The 13711-nt window shown below is 25.6% G+C and overlaps 1 protein-coding gene across 2 annotated transcripts in view; it reads left to right on the top strand.

Moving 5' to 3' along the window:
• LOC129962097 (poly(A) RNA polymerase, mitochondrial-like) overlaps positions 1–13711 on the top strand; it is a 29084-nt gene that overhangs the window by 3260 nt on the left and 12113 nt on the right. Inside the window, exons 2-3 of one of the 2 annotated variants that reach the window (XM_056075821.1) lie at positions 11507–11779; positions 12603–12808. In XM_056075821.1, the coding sequence (XP_055931796.1) occupies positions 11587–11779; positions 12603–12808 (399 nt within the window). In that variant the 5' untranslated portion in view covers positions 11507–11586. Of the gene's footprint in view, positions 1–11382; positions 11780–12602; positions 12809–13711 lie in introns of those variants that run through there. The other variant, XM_056075819.1, reaches the window with a different exon arrangement.

Here is a 13711-nt window from a genome sequence, read left to right as displayed (position 1 = left end):
AAATACATTCTTGAGTATAAGACCAAGAATTAAGCAGGATCGGTCTTTAGTCGATTGCTTCCAATTGGGCGACGTTCATAAGGTCTCTTTCATATTTCCTGCATACAGGGTTAATTTTTCTTCCGCCTTGCCATGGACCTTAACAAACATAAAAGAATCCTAGTAGTCTTTTTACGAAGGGTATTGTATGTCCGTAACATAAAATGTACAGCTACTTTTCTATTTAGTAGGGGGGAAAAGGGGAGGGGCACGAGAAGGGTATTGGGACCAGACATTTCCGTACGAGTTAAACGTCCAATAAATCATTCTTAGCTCATTGAAAAAAGGAGCTAGGGAGTGATTAGTCTTTACTAAAAACGCATAAGCCTGCTGGCAAGAATGTCTAGTGAGAAAATGTATTGGTATTTTAACTAAATTTTGATATTTAAACATAAGGAAAAAGCTTCTGTCTGTTTGTACATGTGCTGACTTTACAAACCAACCTTTTTGACATGTATCAATCAAATTTGGCAAATATTTAGTTTGGTGGGTAAAAATGTGCTTTTCAGAGTGATTAAAATTTTTTTTAATTAATTAAAAATTAAGCGAAATATTAGTCTTTATTCGGGATAACTTTTTAAAAGTTTACAGTAGAAAAATAGTTTTTATAGCATTATAAAATTAAAATATATATATATATCCTTTTAATGATACCAAATTTGTTTATCCTACAATTTTTCTTACAATATTTAATAAATTTTTTGAAATATATTTTAAAGTATTTTGCAACAATATATATTTCACTGTTGAAAAAAAAAGCTCAAAGCCGTTTTCAATGTTACTACTATATTTGTATCAGCTTTTTTTTTTTTCTCTCTCTTTTTTTCTATTTCCATTATTGTTTCCAGTTTTTTGTCTATCATTGTTTCTATCTTTTTTTAGAATTTACAATTTACAATTTAGAAGAATTCGGAAAGTTAAAACTCTTCAGCAACGAAAATTATTAGCTTCTAGTCCACTTAACATGCTATTTACTAATGGATCTGTGACGAAACTTTTCATGAGCAGAAAATAAAAATTTCAAGGCATTTCTTCTTTAAAAAATAATTAGAATTTTATGCATTAGATTCTGGTTCATTATAAAAGTGGTGTTTTCTATAGAATTTGAATAAAGAATTTTTTAAATAAAAGCCTTTTAATGAGGAAATTTGAATTTATGAAATTATTATTCTGCACTGAATTTATTCAAAAACAAGATATTTGTTCTTAATTCGAATTCTCCTGTAATCCTGAAGGGTTATTTTTAAGAATTTTATTTTAACTTTTGCGAGCTCACAAAAATATTTTTTTTAAATTAAAATTTTTTTTTCATTATGGTAGATATGGATATTTTATCAACATTTTTATTTATTAATCACCATTTTAACAAGACGCATTTATCCATATGTCATTAATGGGAACATTTGGAATAATATAGTTTTTTTCCGTGAAATAATTTGCAGAAGGGGGAAAAAATCCCATTCCGATTTCTTTTTTGAATGAAAATATGATAGTTGAATGCTTTGTGAGGAAATTGAAGAATGCCTTTGGAAATAAAATAAAATTAAAAATAAAAATAAAACCATGAAAATTTTGAATTTCTGGCTTGTGATAACAGATAAGACGCATTTCAAATTTATATATTCATCTACGGATTCTCTTGACAGTTTCAGTTTCTTTAGCATTTGTAGAAAGAAAGTTTTCCAACTTGAAATTAATTACGATCATTAAATCATTAATTATAAAACATACTTACGCTCATTAAATCATTAATTATAAAACATACTTACGCTCATTAAATCATTAATTATAAAACAAACTTACTATCATTAATTCAGCAAGGACGCTTAAATTGTTGGGCTGTTCTATCGATTGGATCTGAAATCAGCTGGAATTCGGATTTATATAAAAAGTTCGCAAAAGGAAATAAAAACAAGAAAAATTGCTCCCTAATAATAAACGACAATAATGATCTATGAATTTTCAATTATTTTTTATGTAAGTCCTAAAAATTATTTATTTCTGACAATGTTCTTGCATTTCAATTTTCTTTTTGTACCAAATAAAGAATTTTCATAAATCTTTGTTAAGTCACTGAAATAAATAGTATAGTGACCTATTTACTTATTACAAATAGTATACAAATTTTTGTCCATTTCTTGGCTAGCTTATGTGCATTCATGAATTAAAAATTAAAGCATATGTTTTAAAGTATATATAAATTTACGAGTATGTTTGGTTTATTAATCCGTGTGAAAAACACGTTTTAATCATTTTCTATTTAGCGTTAATTTTTATTTGTGATTTCCATTCTATTGCTGAGTTATATCTATAGCAACATTTTATTTAATACTAGTCACCGAATAACTGGCTAGCCAACGTTAATGGCAGCTAAAATTTTCAATTAAATACTTTAACTGGGTCTTAATAGCTTCTTAAGCAAATTATTTATAAGCTTCAAATTTTGATAGATAGTCTATAATAAGTATTATATTAGAAGACTTCTATGATTCTATTCATTTTACAATGCATTTTCCTTATTTTTTGCCAACGCCACTAACCATCGTGGATGCACTTTGATATTTTTAGTCTTTTAACAATACAATCTAATTTCTAACCTTGAGCAAAACAAAAATTGGCATTTTTCTTCATATTAAAAATATTTTAAATATAAATTTTTCAGATTTTTTTTTTTTTTTTTTTTTTTTTTTTTTTTTTGCAGAATTAGATAATTATATTGCTTACTTTCCTGAGATCAGCTTTGCCAGTCATAATTTTTTTAAAGGGCAGAATAATAATTCGCACAGTAAAACGAAAACTGAACATTTTTTTGCAAATTTAATAATAATTTTGGTGTTCATCAAGAATTCTTATGCTTTTGTATAATTATTCTTGATACGCTTAATATTTGCTCAGAATTCTTAAGATTTTTGCTGAAAAATGTGCCTAAAATATTTTTAGAAAATTGATTAAATATGAAAAAAATATTTATACTGCAAAAAATTACAATCATTGAAAAAAAAATTTCTGAATATATAAAAATAACATTTATACTGTAATATTTTTGAAAGTTATCTAGGGGAAAAAACATCAAGAACTTGCTTAATTTTAAATTAATTAAAATTCTAAATGAAATTTTAAAAAATTGCTCCGAAGTGCACATTTTATCCGTCCAACATAGTAAGTGCGTACTAAGTTTGGTAGCTATATGTCTTACGGTTTGATTAATATAGCGTCAACACCCAGATATACAGACGCGCAAACATATATTCATCTTTATTATTAGTAGAGATCGCTCTACTAATAATGCGCTTTATTATTAGTAGATAATGCATTTCATGTTTGTAAAGATGAAGTTTTGTTATGGAATTTTTATTCACCCTCTTAAGTGACACAGTTCAAAATTGCACTACACGTTTGTACTCTCTATGACTATACATAATTTTGCTAGAAATTAACTTGTCAATTTACTTAATTTTTAATTTCACATGAGTAGTGTCATCCGGTACTGAATATGAGGAAAAAAACAATTTATTTTTAAATTACATAATGCATATAATCTGCACTAATTATAAAGATAAAATTGTGTGTGTTTGTATTGGAACTGTTCAGGGAAAATCGTTTAATCTATAACAACCAAATTTTGCACGTGTATTCAGTGCGGAAATTTAAAATTTCTGTGGGATTTTTTGAATTTTCAGTTAATTAAAATTTGTGAAATTTTGGTGTTTTTGCAATAATTTCTGAAAATATTATAGCAGAAAAACAATTTGTACAGCATCTTAAAATTCAAAACATTATCTTTTTAATGATGAAAATTTTTTTGCCAAATAATTTTTTTTTAATTTTTTAAAAGTTTTTAAGTTTATTTTACAACATTGTATTTTATTACTGAAGAGAAACTGAAACTATTTACATTGTTTCTCCTAATACCTCATCTTAGCCTTTTCCCACTGATATGACCAAGATATGAAGGTTTGGTTTATTTTCCCATGTTGAGTTGACTTAAATACGAGGCATGCTTTTAATAATTTTTCTATATATATTTTGTTATATTATATAAAAAAAAGTTCGCCCTTTTGTGACCAAAACTGAGTGAATTATGACAATTTGAATATCACTGTTTTATAAAAACGCGGAACTCCATTGACTGCCTCGAAGATACAAAATCAGTGCCCCGAGTTTCCCCAAGATTGATCCATCTAAAATAATTACATTTTTGATTGTCCTAAAATAAGGATATTCAAGGCTTTATAACTCGGTCAGATTTGCCGCAAAGATGGAAACGTTAGATGGTCAAGATTATTTTACTGAATAGGATTCGTAGGTCTGAAGGATCGTATAAAATTTAGACTTCATAATCGTTTACAGAAGTACTTTTTTAATTGAAATAAAATAAAATATTACGTCATTTAAATCTTTTAGAAAGCAAAATGAAAAATAAAATTTTATGAAGAGGCCAAAGAAAATATTATTGAATTATGTTTTTATTTAATTCATAAAATATGTAAATATTCTGTAATACAAATTAGATATTAATTCTGAACTCATATATTTTTTAAAGACGTGTTTGGTTTTTAAAAAATGTATTTATTGAAGTTTTATCAATTCCGGCTTCAATTTCAAGTTTACATTTTACGGGAGCTCATAGAAAATTAGAGAAAGGCATCGAAGAACGATCAGAATAAGGAAAGGCTTCTATAATAGTATCGGTGATATGTTTATAAAGATTTGAAGCTTAAAAACATTTTGCTTGAGAATCTATTAGGAGAGCAAGTTACATAAAATACTTAATTGAAAAGCAAATGTTAATGCTAGGCAAACCAGCTAGTTGCCAAAGGGAAATAGTAACAATGATTTAAAAATTTTAAAAAAATCAATTAAAATTTTTAAAAATCTACTTTTAATTCACTAATTTGAATATCTTTTAAAAAGTTTTTTTTTTTTTTTTTTTTTTTTACATAAGTTATTTTATATAACTGGTAAAAATTGTCTAGAAATAAGTATTATAGAAAATAATTTCAGATTGGGCCTCGCGTTTTCTAAGACCAACCCTGTAACAAAGGTACTAGAAAGTATTATTATAAAATATTCTTTAAAATATTTTCAAATATTTAATTAAAATATGAAAAGAAATTACACAGAAATAAAATTGATATCACTGAATAATTAATATTTTGAATTTTAAAATGGCATAAGAATGACTTCTATGCAACAATACGCTCCGAAGTTATTGAGACAAAGGGTTAAAACGTCAATAAATTTTTAAAGAAAAAAAACCTATTTGCAATTTTAAAAACTTAAGTGAACATTTATTATTCAAATTACGAACCAACTTTCGGTCGAATGGTCTAGCCTTCAGAAATCTCGAATATGTTTTTGCCTTATAAATGTTCTAACTTAATGCAGAGACAACATCCAATCTATAAATTTAATCATGTTAAAATTTTTGTAAATAATGCAACATCCTTTTCCGAAAAATTAGACATATCAACCGAATGAAAAATTGAGCCCAATAAAAAAAAAAAATTAATAAAAGAATAAATAAAAATCGATATTTTAACTTGCATTTATTTTTGCAAACGATTGCCTTTATTTGAGAAGCTACTTTTAAGCGATTTCTTTCTTTGATGAATACAATACCAAACAAGAAAGGGGAAAATATAAAACTCATGTTATTAAAATTTTTTGGTTAAAAATCTTCATCATTAAGCAGATTAATAAAAATAATAAAAATTTTGCTATATGCTGCCTTCCAAATAGCTCTTCTCGGTCCTTTTTAATGAATATTAAATCAACAGAATAACGTTAGAGTAAGATACTGATACCCGTTCGTAATTTCAGTCTTACTGAAGAATAATATAATTATTAATGTGTTTATCTATATGTTAACATGAGTTACAAGACAGACTGCCGCCCCAAAGCTTAACATTTAGCAAACGTGATTTAGAGGATAAAAATGGGTACTTTTAGGCAATTTATCAAAATTTACAACTATAATTTTAATTAATCTCTCTCTATATATATATATATTTATACATACTATATATTGAAATAAAACTCATTCGACATGGTTGTATAAAAAATGGTTTTGTCCATTATTGCTATCAAACATTAACTATATTAAAATGCAGCTCAAAACAGCGAACTCAAAAACTGACTAAAATACATCGATAAAAAAGTATTAAATAAGAAATAAATCGTAATAATAATTCCAATATTCTTTATCAAGTGTTTGTAATATTTATATGCTACAAGGGAAAAATAGATTCAGTTTAATCAACTTTACTTAAAAATCATCCGTTCAAAATGGATATTCACAGATCAATGCGAATGTCAAATACTTTGTTATATCATTTGTGTAAACAAATAACTGTCTGTTTAAATATTCCTTAATTTGTCTTTTTTTTAATTCAATAAAAATTTATTCGTTTGCCTTTATAAAATGAAGGCATTTGTTTGAAGGAAATTAGATCGTGAGTTCACTGAATTTTCCCATCTCCAGGCATGGGTTAAAGTGTAATTATCAAGTTTCGCGTGGGAAAAATGTTGATTATCCCATAAAAAAGAATCATTATCCATCAATCACTCACATTATAAGAATGAGAAATATGCATTCCCTACAGCTTTTCTGTTTACCAAGTTTTCTCTAAAAGGTAATTAAATTCCGTTAATCCTACAACTTTAGCACATATGATACTAGACAAGAGCGCATCTGCTTACCACCACCCGGTGGTTTTGTTGCCGTAAGCAAATTGGGGTAGCTTTTCAAAAGCAGCAGAGATAGATAAGTAGATGGAAGTGGAAAAATCAATTACAGAACTGTCATAAGTATCTATTTTTCTTTCTTTATGCTCATAAAAGCATCGGTTACTGCGCTATCTAAGAAATACTTTTCTTCAAATAAGCTTTCTTTGAGAAACTACATTTAAGCAATTTTATTTTGATGATTAAAATGCTAAAGAAAAATATCAAAATAATGTTTATGAAAATTAATTGATAAAAAAAACCCCTTCATTTTTAAATAGAATAGTAGATGAATAAAAATTTTACAAGATGCTGCATTCCGGTGGATATCAAATCAAAGAATAACATTAGGTCAATATACAGATATGCAATTGTAATTTGAATCTTACTGAAGAAATATATAGTTGTTCATATATTTATCTATACTTTAACATGAGTTATAAGACAGACTGCCGACTCCAGAAACTGAAAATCTATCAAACATGCTTTAAAAGATGAAAGCGTGTGCTTTGATGCAATGCATCAAAATTTCCAGTTATAATTTTAACTAAACAAAATGTTGATGTTTTCCTCTTATAATTCCCAAATATATTATTGTACAAAAATGATACTAACACCATTTTCCAAACTTAATATCAAAATCCTTTTATTGATATCAATTTCATTATCATACAATTGTCTTTTTAATATAAATAAACTAAAAAAATATTTTAGAATGTATTTCTACAATAATTTTTATTATTGTAATAAAATTCATTTCATTCCCAAGACTGTCAAAATTTAACTAATCAAGTAAAGATGAATTTATTCTTTTGTCATTAATTTAAACTTGTTTTTTCTATCACTCAACATTACGCGTTTGTTTGTGTGCAATATAGTGATTACAAAAAAAAAAAAAAAAAAAAAAAAAAAGCAGTATGACAGCAATAATATTATTTGATAACAATAATCTTTGAAAAAAAATGGAATATTATGTTTGCAGTAGTAGCTGAAAAATCTACAAACGAGGTAAACAATTCAGTATGACATCTTGAAACAACACAATTTCTCGTACCCTTCAAAATATTTTATTTGTTCAATAAAAATGCTTAGGTAAATTAACACAGCCATATTCGAAATTTTGTTAAAATACCATTTTATCATTCAGATTTAGTATTTAAAACTTCAAAAAATACATTTGGAAATTATGAAATTTTCTTCTGAAACATTAACAAAGGTTTCTTTTATTTGCAAAATAATTATTTTTCTTCAAAAGTAAAATTTTCTTTTAAAAAAATGCTGTAAAGAAATTTAAGTGTGAGTTGATTAGTGATGGCATTCAGGTATCTAATTTTAAGGATAAATATCCAGAATGGATATCTATTTTTCAATTAATTGTATTCATATAAAAAAAAAACTGTATGATCTTATATGCTAATGTTATAAAGAGGCAGAAAAAGTATAAAGATAAAAGAGAGAAATGGAGGGAAGCATATAATTTTTTTATTTCATAAAATTTTTAAAAAATTAATAAAAAAACAAAGAATAACACATCATACATTTAACATACTTAATTTAAATTCTTTTTAGTTACAATGAATAATAATGAGGTAGACGATTTTTTAAAAAGTAATTTTAACTAAATAAAAAAGAAAGATTTTTTTTTTTTATTTATTTAAAATGATATTGGAAACAAAAGTGAAAGATACTGTTTACAGTTTTTTTCCTTCCAATTTTCAGGCTGTGGTTTAAGCATTAATAAGAATCATGATTTAGAGGTAGAATTTGAATTTTGAGAGGAGTTGCATAGATTTTCAGCTTTGATACAATATCTTGAGAATATATTATATCATATATTCCAGTTGTAAATGATTGTGCTTTCTCTTTGTTCATTAAGTTTATTTTTTTTTCCTGTCAAGTTCTCTTTATCTCTTTAGAAGTTCCCAATTATATGATACATATCCAAGTTCAACTGCTCTTTCATATGCTAAAAGATTTCTTTTTTCTTCTTTTGTGAAACAATGGCCCAGGAAGTTCTTTCAGTTCCATTTAAAATGTACAAAACTACTTTGATTTTTAAAATACTGGTTTCATACAAACTCCTTCATCAAAACAATGATCAGAACATATTTTGTGATCCTTCTGATATTATTCATTCTCTGTCCATCCTTTTTTCTGTAATGAATAAAATCTGTCTTCAGTTGATTGCCATCTCTTTTCTTTTATTGATCCAATTGATATATGTAAGTTAAACCACTCAGACAGTTTTAAACTACTTGTGTCAGTAGTTTAAAATTTTTACTGAAGGTGAATTGAATCAATACTAAATTATTTTTGGAAATTAGCCTTTCTTTACGTTTTTGTAATGGGGACAATGGAAGTTGATTTAAAGTCTCCAAGTGACTCAAGTCATATTCTCCAAATTATTAAATTCCTATTGAACAAATGAATTTGCAGATAATTTGATGCAGAGATTATGATTATTTTTATTATTGATTCTAAATTGTAAATAATTTTTTTCAATTTAACATAAACAGTGTTAAAATTCATTATTCCATTGTAATTATTCATTACTTTTAAACAAAAAAAATTATTTTCCCATTTTATTTTCCTAAAACATTTTTTTCTATATCCTCATAGAAATTGTCTTTTTTAATAATTTAGTCAAAACCTTAATTCTAAAAGATAAAGTAGGTATATAAACTATATAAGTTTTATAGGTTTTAAGGATTTTCATCATCCTTTATAATTTTTTTTACACAATATCTCAGAACTATTCATCACTTGGTATTTATCCACTCATTTGAATCAGTTAAAACAATATTAGTATAGCATTTTTTAAGGTGGAGTAAATCTTTATTTTGTGAATGGTTTGGTTAACTAATATACATTTGTATATTACAATAATGAATGCTTGTGAAGCAAATCATTTTTATTTCATGAATTATTATTGAAAATCAAAATGAGAACAAATTAAGCTTCAAAAAACTAAGAAAAAGAAAAATTTCTTGAGAAAATGTAAGTGTTGAATAAAATATGACTTAAATATTATACAAAAATTAACAAATGATATTTTACAATTTAATTGAAAATTCTATTGACTAATTTAGAATACACTAATATTTTTATATTAAATTAAAAAACAATTTTTATATTTTGAAATTAAAAATTACATTCCAAATTTTCTTTAAAAGTTTTAACTTCTGTGCATTATTATAAAAGTAGAAAATTCAACATTTAGAACAAATTTATCCACAATATAAGAATTTTTAATACAAATTTTCTTTTAAAAATATTATTACACCAATCGTATAATTAGAAATAATTGATTCTATTACCTTTTCAAATTTAGTTTGGCTACTTTCAATCAAAATTCTGATTTTTAGCATTAAAAGAAGAATTAAATTGCTGTATGCATAAATAAATGTATTAAGCATTTATGAAAAAAAATTAATAAATTAGAATAAGAAATATATGTATTGAAAAAGTACTTTTTAAAATCATGTAATATTAATCAGCTTATGCATATAATTTTTAATTCAATATAAATCTTATTTTAACAAAACAAAAATTAGTTTTTATTAAATAGAAAATATTGAATATTTTGATGATTCCTTTAAGGATTTTTGGTTATCATACTTTCTTAACAGAGAATAAGCCATATTTTATCAAAAACTTAGCTAAAATTATATATATCTTTACAATGCATATTTTTACAAGTACGAATTACTCAATTTGAAAACCAATTTTAAAGAGTTCATCATGCACATTATCAACATTAAAAAAAAAAAAAAAGAATGGACAAAACTGCAAGAAAGAGATTACAGATTTTTATTATTGCAATTTTTAGACCACAAAATATAAATGCTTTATTGCTACTATAAATACTAGCAAATAACAAAATCAAAGCATGCCTGCAGTTATAAAAAATGTTTTAAATGTTTTATAACACTAATTTATTACTTAATTAGGTAAAAATATATATATAATTTTTTAAAAACATCATTTAAAAAAATTTTTAGCTAATTTTTAAAAAAACATTTAGTTTTGTACAACAACAAACAAACAAAATATGAGCATTAAAATTAATAGTATAAAAAAACTAAAATACTTTCCAATGAACACAACCAAATTGCAAGAAATAAAATTAAAACCACATCGAATTTGTATTCCGAATAAAGCATCATTTTTAGCTTCCATTAAGAATTTAAATGAAACTTGTAAATTCATTTCATTACTTTGTGAAAACTTTAAATTTCCTTTAACAAACCAATAGAAGTTAGAATTTAATTATGAGTTAACATATTAGTTTCTTGCCATTTAATTAATTATAAATAGAAGACGCCTGTAGAAAATTCAGCTTTCCCATTGTTCTCAGCCACAGTCAATATTAATTTCTAGTCAAAAATTAGATTCATAAAACGTAATTATGAGCAAAAATAAATATATTATAACACGGTATTATTCTTTTATTAAAAAAGATCGTGCATAAATAAGGTCTGCCTTCATCATAGATCCAAACGACATTCGTCCACACTCCACCCTATACATTCCAAAAATGCGCTTCATTCTTGGCGGGTAAATAAATTTTCAAATTTTGGCGAAAAAAGCTTTTCCGTAAGCAACCATACATCGATTCCCCCATTTCCATCACTACCGGAATGAAATCCGTCCTCCAGTGCTGCTTCCCCCCACTGCTCCCCCCTTTCAACTTCAAATGGGGGGTTCAAGCGTCCTCCGGTTAACGATTCTCCTTTCATTCTCGAAAAATTCATGTGGAATTATTTTAAGAAAACATAACTGCTAAATGAAATCAATCGGCGCTTCCAAATAACTAACAAGATGGTATTTTTGAATTTTTCATCACGATTCTTGATAAATACATCAAAGTTTCTTGCCAGAAGGACCAAACTTATTAATAAATATCGTTTCGTGCATTGGAACCCTCCTTTCTACTCCTCTGCCAGGAAAACATTTAAAAGTCACGAAGCAAGTAAAATCCAAAGAACTGTCAGACATTTTAGTTCAAATATTGGTAAATGCTCTGTTTTAAACAGTTATGTAAAATATTTTTCGAAAACAACTGCTTTCTTGAAAAAATTTATTCAGATTGAATCAGTGATTTATAATTTAAAAAATAAATTAATAGAGTGCAATGAAAAGCCCCCAATTTGCAAATTACTTAATAATCAATCGTATTTAATTTTTAATGGCATTTTCTGCTTTTTTAATATACAAATTATTGTTTTTCATTTGGTAAAATTAAACGCGGAAATAAATATGAAGCAATATTACAGCCCCCAGTTTGCTTGGTAATCTTCAGATTATGCCCTGCTCCATTTTGCATAAGCTGCCAAGATGGTTGTTCTTTGCATAATGTATTTCATTTGTTGACAACTTATTGTAAGTCTTCAGTTGCTGATGCTTTTAATTATTTAGCAATATGCCATGGGAATCATGAATATTAACAAGTATAGCTTTTCTATATATAAAATCATTAATCTTTCATTCAATGTTGATTTAGTTATTAAAAAAGTAATAATTGTAATAAAAAATAATATATACAAATTAAGTATATCATAAATGCTTAATTATCTCATAATTAAATAGTTTTATTTATAAAAACAAATATAAATAATCTCTGAATTAAATAATTTTTGCAGCCAGAAATTATGTTTGTTTTGAAAATTGTGAAATAAAAATGGATTTTAATTTTACATCCATACAGCTCTTAATATTTTCATTCCTCCTTATTACAGCACTTTTATTCTCTGCCTATTTATTATCATATATAATTTCTTCATTTATAAATATTCTATTTTATTTGTGTTTGATTTAATTTGTTTTGGCATGCACAGCAACTCAAGATGAAATGAAAGAATCTAAGTCAAGATGTAGTTATGTATCTACATTTCAACAACATATGCAGATGCGACAAAGGCAAGCTCGATGTTCCGTGCTAATAGAGCTGAGTAATAAGAATGATATTTTCTCTGCTACTGCTGCTTGTGAGGAATATGGAGATGTAAAAAGTGCTTACTCATATAGTGGAGAATCCCAAAATGTAAGAGATAATTTTCTTTTAGATATGGAATTTCATTTTAATAGAATTCTCCCGCTACAAAATATGTAGATTTAATGTTTGCATATGAATTTTATGTAGAAATTTTCATTTAAAAGTTAGAATTAATTTATTAAAGGAAAATCAATTTTTTTACAATCTTGATGGCATTTATAGCTAAAAATAAGTTTTAAAGTGATTTCATATGCACATCACCATAATATACACAATTGTGAATAATACAGCAGGTTTATATTATGAAATTAATGAAAGAATCTTTTGTTTTGAAACTCATTTATTTTATAAATTTTGACTGCTGGCAAGCAAAGCAAAGAGTATAAATTTGTTTTATTAATAGAATTTTATTTTTGGTATGAAATATCACTTTTCTTTTTATATGAATGTAATCATTATGGGTGTAAAATGTACCAAAAATGTAATGCTGTGAAGTTGGTGAACATTCATGTTTTGCACTATAATTATTTGATAAGTCTTGATTGCTGTCTAGCTGGATGAAAGTATATAATTGTTAAATTGGTAACAAATTTTAAATATAACATTTGTATATATATGTTTATTTGGTCTACTCTTAAATTGTGTCATTGCATTTAGAAAGAATTGAACCTCCTTTTATTAAAGTTATCATTTATATGTAATTAAAATAAAAACAGATATGTCAATAAGATAAATACTTTTAGAAATGGATGACATGAGTTTTTTTCATTATTGCTCTTTGAAATTTGAGATTCTGCGCACAAATATAGTTTGCCAACAGATTCTAAATTCCTCCGTGCTTTCGCACATGCATTAGTATAGGTTTAATTCAACAAAATAAGGGTGAGAGGAAAGATAAAAGAAAGAGATATTTACATTTAACAATAAAGTAAATTTCAAAAATGCACACAT

This window comes from Argiope bruennichi, chromosome 2 (genome assembly GCF_947563725.1).
Source record: "Argiope bruennichi chromosome 2, qqArgBrue1.1, whole genome shotgun sequence".
Classification (NCBI taxonomy): Eukaryota; Metazoa; Arthropoda; class Arachnida; order Araneae; family Araneidae; genus Argiope; species Argiope bruennichi.
This window is presented reverse-complemented; position numbering and strand designations above follow the sequence as displayed.